Source organism: Solanum dulcamara, chromosome 1 (assembly GCF_947179165.1).
Source record: "Solanum dulcamara chromosome 1, daSolDulc1.2, whole genome shotgun sequence".
NCBI lineage: Eukaryota > Viridiplantae > Streptophyta > Magnoliopsida > Solanales > Solanaceae > Solanum > Solanum dulcamara.
In genome coordinates this window covers 83,073,583-83,083,462 of record NC_077237.1, presented here as the reverse complement: position 1 = coordinate 83,083,462, position 9,880 = coordinate 83,073,583, and the positions used below count along the sequence as shown (strand labels likewise).

Below are 9,880 nucleotides of genomic sequence, written 5' to 3'. Positions count from 1 at the left end.
ATATTTTTTTGAAACAAATTAAAAAAAGTAATAACAAACAAACTGAAAGAGAAAAAAAATATATAATGTATTCATATTGATTATACACCTATTATGCCAACAAGATATTGACCATAATTTCTGAGAGACATAAAGTTGCTGCTTTTAGGCCCATGACCACAGGTATCATTACAACAACAATATTTTTTCTTGACCCAAGTGAATGAATTTCAGTCCAACTTTGTAAAACTCCTAATTTTATTTGCTAAAATTGTTTCAAAATGTGAAATTTTATTACCACCTTTTGTCATTAATGCTTTTGTATGAACTCGAGGCATGTCATTTTAAATATATTATGAATCCATAAGATAGTCTAAATATATTAACTTGAAAGAGAAGGGTTGTAAAGATGATGGCAAAACGATATAAAAAAATTTTAATACACATATGAACATATACGCGCGATCATGATTTAGATGATGAAATTTTTTTAAAAATTATTCCGTTGCCGGGACTTGAACCCGGGTCTCTCGGGTGAGAGCCGAGTATCCTAACCAACTAGACTACAACGGATGGTTGTTACAAATTCCCTTACACAATTATTGATCCATTTAATAGAAATTTACACAAACATTCCACAATACAGAAAGAAGTTAATTTCTTTTAATTAGCAGTGAAAGTTTTCCGAGAAGTTGTGGATGCAAGATTTCACTGAGTTCAAAAAATAAAAATGGCATGCATGAAGTTTGAACTTGAAATCTCGAGGAAAATTTTGAACCACTAACACAACCTCTAGTAGTCTTGTGTTTAAGAGTCAAAAGATTCCAATATATATATATATAAATTAAATTTTTTTATCTTATATATACAGTATAATTTTTTGTTGTGGAGGGTTCAGATGAACACCCTGACAACCCTCTAGATCGGCCCCTGCGTTTGAGTCCGAAACACGAATAGAATAACATGAAAAATACCAATAATATTTTTAGTGATTATGCTGAAGAAAGACAACAAAGGTTAATTAGTTTCTGATGAGACGAGTCAAGAATAATCTATCAGAAATAACTTCTATACCTCACAAAGATGAGGATAAGGTCCGCATACATTCTATTCACTTTAGATTTTACTTGGAGAATTATATTTAATATTATATTATTGTAATAATAGTTTCAGATGAGACCTGTTATGGTTTTAAACAAGTACTAAACTATTCAATTCAGATAAATGGTATGTTTAAGGCTGCACCTTTTGCCTTGGCCAAGTCATGTGTAGTAGATTATGTCCCATAAGTAGCATCCTAAGGTGTAGTCCAAATAATTAATCTTGGTAGATTTATTCCCTTTTGCTAAGTTTTGGTGGCAAGAATATTACACGTAACCTATGTTGCAAGATAGGCAGATAGCAAATATCTTACAGAATAGTCAAGATAACTATAAATAAGTTATGATGGGAGATAGGCAGATAGCAAATATCTTATAAAATAATCGAGATAACTACAAACTAACCTAAGACCACTATTAATATAAATAACACTCCAATTAGGTAGAGTTGAATATCGTACAGTACAGACAGGGGCAGAGCTAGCTAGCCTTCGCCAATATTTCTTTGTTGAATTTTTTTCCGTATGTATGATATACTTTAAATTTCCTTAGTTCTGCATCTAAATTCGTAAAATATACTCAATGTGTAGTACAAAATTTGTAAGTGTTACATAAAACCCTTCAATTTCAAGAAACTGTCTTATTGAAAATATTACTACTACAACAATTACATATATAGTTATGATCAATCATTAAAACTAATTATACACTATTGCTAAATTTAATTAGCCAAACTATCGCTATAATTGATAATCAAGGTCAAAAAATACCGCTATTTCTGAAATTTCCTCATTCATGATCTTGAGGTTTGAAGGGCTTATATGTCTTGAGATCTTGTGTAAGGCCTTGTATGGATCCAACAGCAGCAACAAGTGACACAATCAAGCACGCCCAACTCAATATACGTAACCATATCCATTTGAAAGAATATTTGGGTATTTTCCTTTGAACAATGTGCATTTCTATAGGGAAATAAACAGTTAATGGATAAAAAGAAGCTGCCCCAATTAAGCCCAAAATTGCATTGAAAAATGGGAAAATCATAGCAATTACTGCTGTTACTACAACATAGGCTGTCCTCCACAATATCCTGAAATAGTTAACATTGCAAACACCAAACCATGGGATGTTTATGTCATGTTGGGAAGTTATGAATTTGTTGTCTGCCCATTTCTCATTACAACGACCCTCCACAAACCTATATATTGGTTGGGAGAAAACCTGAAAAATTAAATAGTGATTTTAACTTTCAAGAATTTACTTAAATAGTCACACACTTAATTGCTTAAATAAAAAATAGCCGAAAACCATACAATTTATGTATATTAACTAAAAAAAGTAAATAATTAATAAATATGTCGGTCATTTGTGTAAAGATCTTTTCTAAATTTTATACACTAATAAGAGAAGGTTGTCATCATTAAGTCACCTAAAGATAAGTACAAGTAAAACTAGTCATAAAAATCGGAAGAGTTTGAATTTTGTACACAAGGGCGAATCCAAGGATTTGAACTTTATATTCAGGATGCCAATTTGAGTTACTGAGTTCAAAATTTAAAAATATGTACATATTTAGCAGATTTCTTTACACATACCAGTCTAAATCAAAATTATTGGATTTGGATTAACTATAGCTTATGGATTAATCAAAATTCTTTACACATACATGTACATATTTAGTGTGTCTCTCTCTATATATATATACTAAATGTAAAAATATTTATATTGTCAGCTCATATAATTTAAATTCTAATAGGAATTAGTTACCTGGAAAATAAAACAAAACCAGCTATAATAACTTAAATATTTTACTGACTCATAATATTCTTATATCGTTAATGGTGGATATATATCGAAGTACATGCTAGGTCTTCAAAAATGTACTATTTTGCAATAGTCACAATATCTATCAGTATAGGAATGAAATGAACCTCATTATTGCAATGGAAATGAACGTAGATGATTCATATAATCGACCATAACTTTTACATACGTACCTGGTAAGCTCCAATTAGGTGGATGGCGATGCAAACGTTAGCAAAATCGATTAGCCAAAAGGGTTCGTAGAAACCAAATCCAGTGAGGAAATTTCCAGGAGCATCGTTGCCAAAGGCTGCATAGCCAATGGTACCACATAACACATAAAATAAAGTTGTGGTAAAAACTCCAACAAGAGATGCTCTCTTCATAGCTTTGTTCTCTGCTGGTGGTGATCTCAATGTGTCCTGCAATATTGCCAAGTTTGGTTAAGCAAGTACACCTTCGTACTCTGTTTGTTTTAATTTATGTGAGTGATTTGAAGTATGAAAGTCGAATTGATTAATTTATTCTGTGAATTTGAGCATAAATATTTTAACTTTTCATGAAATAAAAAATATATATTTAACAATGAAAAATATTATAAATCATATTAATCAACAATTTAACATAATTTTAAAATATTTTTTAAAACTAGAAATCATCATTTGACTCTCCAAATAGTCACTAAGATGCATAAAGTAGAATTGAAGGAGTGTATTAATTGCATTATCATGTGACAAAAGGGGTTGCTCAGGTGATAAGCAATTTCTACCTCTAATTTTAATATTGTGAATTCGAGTTATTTAGAGGGGTAAAAAAATAAAAGCTTCTAAGAAGGAATAAAAGAAAAAACCTATTAGGACTTGTTCACGTGGACAAAAGGGGATTGCTGATAAATCGACCTTCAATCCTAATATTATAGGTTTGAGTCACCAAAAAAGCAAAAAAATGAAAACTCCTAAAAAAGGATTAAAAAAATAAAATTAGATGTCGCCAAAAAGGATGGATCCAACTCGTAATAGTTGTCAGTAAGAGATAAGTACTTATTTCATCTGAATCTAATATCTTAAATTGTAACATAAATTTATATATAAGAGTTTACTAAAAATTATAACAAATAATATAAATTCAAAACTTTTAAAATATAATAATATATTAAATTCACAAGACTTAAATCAGGAATCTGTTATTTGTTAGGTGTTTAGTCACTTGTCAAATCACCAAAAGATTTCTTTTTTTGTGTGTGGGCTCATTATGATCAATCATGAATGTAGACAAACTTGGCACAAATTTGGCCCATTTGAATTACATATTATCTTATCATAGTAACATTTAAAGACGTGGCCAATTGAAGTAATTAAAATGTGACACATGGTGCTATATATCACAACAAATATGAACATAGTTGTTAAGAAGAAGAAAGAGACTTGGCTTTCACTTCTTTGACTCAAAAATCGTGGTCCCTATAGAATAATATCACATGTTGCATGTTAATGGGAAAAGTGAAAACTATAGAGAGAGAAAATGAGAAAAAGGTAAAGTATGTCGATAATTTTTTAAATTTATTAAAAATATTTATTTAAATATTCAAAATTTTGATTTATTCTAATTAAATACCTAAATATATAACATAGTGTTCTTATTAAATTAGCTTGAATTTTCAAGTGTTTATTGTGTAGATAAACTAATCACTTATAATATGTGACCTCTTTTAATTATATATATATATATACACATCAACATTAATTTAAGACAGATTCGATGAAATTTTATGACTTATTAAGATTAATATCTATAATTAATTATGTTTAAAATAATTAATTTATTTACTTAATAAACACTTGAGAGTGCATGCACAAACTTTTCAAAAAATTGTATAATTATCTAACAATAATATTTTAATACATTTAAATTTTCATCCATTGAAATAAAGAGATAAAATTTACGTATCTATTTAAGAGGTTGTCTGCTTATTCTGCCTAACCAGAAAGAAGTTGGAACTAGGCAGATAAAAAGTATAGATATTTTATGGTCTTTATCAACTTTTTGTAGCACATGCATCTATCCACCATAAAATGTATATTTTATAACAAAAATATGTACCACATGTCATTGTTCGTTAGTTATTACTATAACTCTAACAAGCACCTAACTAGTATATTTTATTTTTATTTTTAGATATTTTAGGTTACGTAGTAACTCAATCTGTATTTTCAACTTCATTGTCTTCTTCCTCGGTATCCTCTTTTTCCGAATCCTTATCAGCTTAGATAATTTTTGTTATACTGGATCATTCCTTAAGAAATAAGATATAATAATATAGTGCATATCACAAAAAAGAGTGTCTATTTTATTATAAGACAACCCATTCTCCTCTCCCTCTCCTCGTCCTTTCTTAAGAGGTGAAGCAATCGTCACTCGATAGCTCAAAACTGACCAAAAATGACCTGCACAAAATCATATGATTTGTCCTCATTTACGTTTCCACTAACACTAGCCTAACGCCCTACTAGCTAAATTATAATGTGATGATTTTTGTTTTCTATCTAAATGTATAGAACTTATCTTATCGACGTCGTCATCTTGAGAGAGAAAAGAAGTTAGAGCTACATCAGCACAAATCAATAAGTCATCAATCTTTTTATCTATTTTTATTTTGTGTATATTATTATCATATCAGATCAAAAATAAATATTATATTAAAATGTAAACGTATTGAAGAGACAATAATTAGGGTAACTAGCGATATTTCGATATACACATGTAATACACACATGCAATACACACACAAAGAAACATGCTTGACAAAGATGTAACAACTCTATGATGTGTATAAATCTTAAGAATATAATTATTTTATATTTGATAGTGAAATATTATTTTACTCTAGTATAATATAATTCAAAATAATAATTTAATAAGGGATATTTTTTTTCTTGCCTGTATTTCAATGAGAATGGTGGCAAAAGCATAAGCAAAAGCAATATCTCCAATAGCTTGTAAACTTCTCCAAATTTTCTGTGATCCTGACACGTCCACCCCAACTATTGTCCCTGTTAGGCTGGTTTTCACATGATGCCCTACTCCTAAAATTAAAAAAAAATAAAAAAAATAAATAATTAAGGAAAAAACAAATGTAGACAATTAATTAGTGTCTTCATGTGAATTAAAAAAGAAATAATGAATTTTTTACAAAATAATGATTTTTTTACGAAATAATGAATTTTATATTATCAGTGAAGTTTAATTTGAGATAGGAAGTCGGTTGATAATTTTTTCGTTTCAATTTATGTTCATAATTTGAAGTTCGAAAGCTAATTGTTTCCAATTTTGATCATAAATTTAGATATAAAATTTTTAGATTTCTTAAAATAAAATTTCACATATATAAAAATTATGTAAAAAAAATTATAAATCACTATAATTTATCATTTAAAAATATTAAAATTTATCATTCAAAATATTTAAAAGATATATAATATTCGTCTAACTCTCGAAATCCAAACAACTCCATGTATTATACTAGACTAGCAACTAATGAATTCTTTTTAATTATCTCATAAGTGGTCTGATTATCTAAATAACTAAAAATTTTACTTATACATGTGAGAGCATAAAGAATTAAGATTTTTTGTCCATTTATAAAATAAATAGAAGAAAAAAAAAAGATCTTTTCAATGTAAAAATAAGAATTTCTTTATATAAAAGTAAATTTTTTTAATAAAAACATGATTTTTTTTTAAAAAATATGATAAGTGAACTACAAAATCAATTCTGTCGAATAATAATACGTACCCGCAACTTTGGCGATGGAAAGTCCAAGACCAATAAGAGAGTAAGCAAAAGACATTATTGCTGCAAGAATGGATAGCCATGAAAGTTTATGGAAATTTGGTATTTGGCTTAGAATTATTTGTATAACTGCAAAAATAACCATAAATGGATAATTGGATACTGTGCAACTGGCTTGGTGCCCCTTTTTGTGAAAACAATTGGACCTTATTACTGCCCTGAATAATCATTAAAAAAAATAGGAAAGATTAATTAAATGTTTATTTAATAAATTAATAAAGTAAGTTTAACACAAATTGGATTTATATTTTTTGTAATTTTTTTTTTACTTTAGTTAGACTTACTTCATACTGATTGATGCAGTAATTGTGTATCCAATGGTAATTCCTACTAGATTACCATACTGGGATATTCCACATAGTTGCACTTTAATTCCTCCTGTTTAAAACGCCAAAAATAAAATTAAAAAAGGACAAAATTCCCAGTAATTAGCATTTAAAGTTGTTGCATAAATAATGTTATTCATATTTCAATGTATTATATTTAAAATGAAATTATAAAGACCTTATTATACAATCCATAAATTACTTTAGTCTTTACCTACCAAACTCTTTTCAATGAAACTTTAGCAAGAAAATTACTATCTGTCATTTACCTAGTACATTAGAGAGCCATATTTTTTTTGGTTCTATAATAAAAGCTACAAAAAATTTCAACTCCTTCCCTCCTAAAATACTTGTTATTTTTCATTTTTTTCCAGAGTTAAATTAAATTATACTATTATAAGTAGAAATTCTTATCATATCAGTATGATAAAAAAAAATACATCTTTGATCAAAATTTAAATAGTATAACTCTTGAGATGAAACTAATAGAACTCACGGCTCATAGATACTAAATATGTGTATACGATCAGTATATATAACTTAAACTCGATAGTAATTTTTTAGTTACCTAAGTGAGAGCGGACAACCTCCATGTAACTATAGTTTCTCTTGCCGGAATCGGGGCCGGGAGAGCGATAACAATCAGCGAGTAGTGTAGAAGTAAAGTAAGTGATGAAAGAAAAGAGGAAGAGAATAACAGGACCAGCCACCCACCCTAGTTGAGCCATTGCCCATGCTAGTGAAAGCACCCCTGACCCTATCACCGCAGTTATTATATGTGCACTCGCCGTCAATACGGTCCCTTCAAGTCAAAATTAAAACGATACAGGGAAAATTAGTACGACAATTATAAAAGCATGACAAGTAAAAATAAAGAAATCATTCAATTCTTTTTTTTAAAAAAAAGAGAGAGAGAAGAGAAATTTATGTATTCCATCTATTGACATGACATTAATAGAACAATGACAAGCAAAAATCGAAAAAATTATTCAATTTTAGAAGAAGAAAAGAGAGATTTGTGGACAGACTCCATCTATACCTATTATTGTGTGTCTCGCTTTTATTTTTATTTGTCTCGACTTATTTAGAAACAATTTGACTTTAAAGTTTTAATTTTATTTCTAATGACATTATTTATCCACACATATATTTATGTCTATTTTAAATTACAAGTTTGATAAATCATTCTTTTTTACGTACTTTTAAAAATTTTGTGCTCAGTTAAATGCTGTCATGTCATACAAATTAATCTCTACAAATTAATGAGATGAAGGAAGTATCATGTATGTGTATGTATAGTGATAATTATATATATGTGCATTCAATCTAGTTTTAGAGATTAAGAAGTCAAAAGACAAATCTTAGACCATTTGAGTTTACAAACTTAAACCATCAAGTTAAAATTGAAACGATACAGGAGAAATTAGCATGACATCTACACAAGAATGACAAACAAAAATCGAGAATAATATATACCTGTTCTTTTTTCACGTCCATCATCATCAACATTTTTCTGAACTTGTCCATTTTCTAGTCCTTGTGGTGATTGTTCTACATACATATTGGTACTGTTCTTCTCAAATTCTGATACCATTTTTTTGTAAGAGTTTTGTTATAGTATTGTATGGTGTGTGGAGTTAGGAAGAAGATGGGAGAGGTTTATGAAAAGAAGGAAAAAGAGGGGACAAATAAGAACAATATATAAGTGAATGTAGAAGTTAAAAAAATGAATAAAATTAAAACGGAATAATAGCTTTAAAGACCCTTGTATTTATTTCGTTTTGTCATTCTGACCTATGTACTCTTCGAAGTTCCATTCAAGCACACACACATATTCAAACAAACAATTTTAAGCACTCCCCGTCTCATGTGCTAGCTCTTAAGACGCTCTGATATGAATGTCCACATCGTATTTTCTTTTACACTTCATATTAATTTATTTGAAAAAAAAAATCAACTTTTTTTTTCAATCTATAATCACCTTTACCACATTAGTCCTCCCTCCACCTTTCCCTTCCTCTTCCTTCTACCATCTTCACCCTTTAATGTTCCACCATTTTTATCCTCAATTTTTTTTTTCAATTTCAAAAAATAAAACAGATTAATTGAATTGAAACAATTTTTCTTCAACACGAACGATAAAAATGGAGAAGAATTTTAGCTTCAAACAAACAGATTCAATTTCCTTTTCAAAAAATGAGAACCATTTTCACAAGCACCATAAACAAATAATTTCAGATCCCTTTCCTAAAAAATAAAAAAGAAATTATCCATCTTCTCTCAATCAAATAAATTCATCATTAAAAATCACCTCCATTACTAACACTATTTTTTTTTCATCTCACAAAAAAGGGCCAATGATTTATTCAGGTAATGTTTCCTAATTGATTGGAAGGTGGGGAAAATGGGGAGGAACGGGAAAAGGGGAGGGGGTTTGTCTTTAAAATAAATAAATAAATATATATATATATATATATATATATTATTTTAAATATTTTTAATTTAAATTTCTATATTTATACTCGTTATATATAACAGGTAAAATTCACGTATTTACTCCGACTCAACCATTAGGTTACCATATATGATCGGTTAATTATGAGAGAGCTTTAAAATAGTTTGTTTAAGTATAATGTACATATATTTAAATGGAACTTTGAAGAGCATCAAAATTGGAATGACAAAATGACACAAAGTACAAAAATCTTCCAAATCAGTGCGTCTCTTGCTCTATGGTAAAGGGCCAAAAAGTATGTGGCTAAAAATGAAATTTGAATAGGATAATTATAACTCAAACACTTTTGAGTGATCGTATTAACAATA

At 28.5% G+C, this 9,880-nt stretch overlaps 1 protein-coding gene and 2 non-coding genes across 3 annotated transcripts; 1 reads left to right on the top strand and 2 right to left on the bottom strand.

Moving 5' to 3' along the window:
- Nucleotides 1–479: 479 nt before the first annotated feature.
- Nucleotides 480–552, bottom strand: TRNAE-CUC (transfer RNA glutamic acid (anticodon CUC)). The gene has a single exon. It is a non-coding gene; the product is annotated as a tRNA-Glu (tRNA).
- Nucleotides 553–1,693: 1,141 nt separating this feature from the next.
- Nucleotides 1,694–8,749, bottom strand: LOC129880580 (amino acid permease 6-like). The gene is made up of 7 exons (XM_055954673.1): nucleotides 8,534–8,749; nucleotides 7,626–7,859; nucleotides 7,016–7,109; nucleotides 6,675–6,889; nucleotides 5,820–5,965; nucleotides 3,077–3,304; nucleotides 1,694–2,300 (listed from the first exon to the last, which is right to left on the bottom strand). The coding sequence occupies exons 1-7, from the start codon at nucleotides 8,649–8,651 to the stop codon at nucleotides 1,869–1,871; spliced, it is 1,467 nt and encodes a 488-aa protein (XP_055810648.1). The 5' UTR covers nucleotides 8,652–8,749; the 3' UTR covers nucleotides 1,694–1,868.
- Nucleotides 8,432–8,538, top strand: LOC129903940 (U6 spliceosomal RNA). Its single transcript, XR_008770320.1, has one exon. It is a non-coding gene; the product is annotated as a U6 spliceosomal RNA (small nuclear RNA).
- Nucleotides 8,750–9,880: the final 1,131 nt, after the last annotated feature.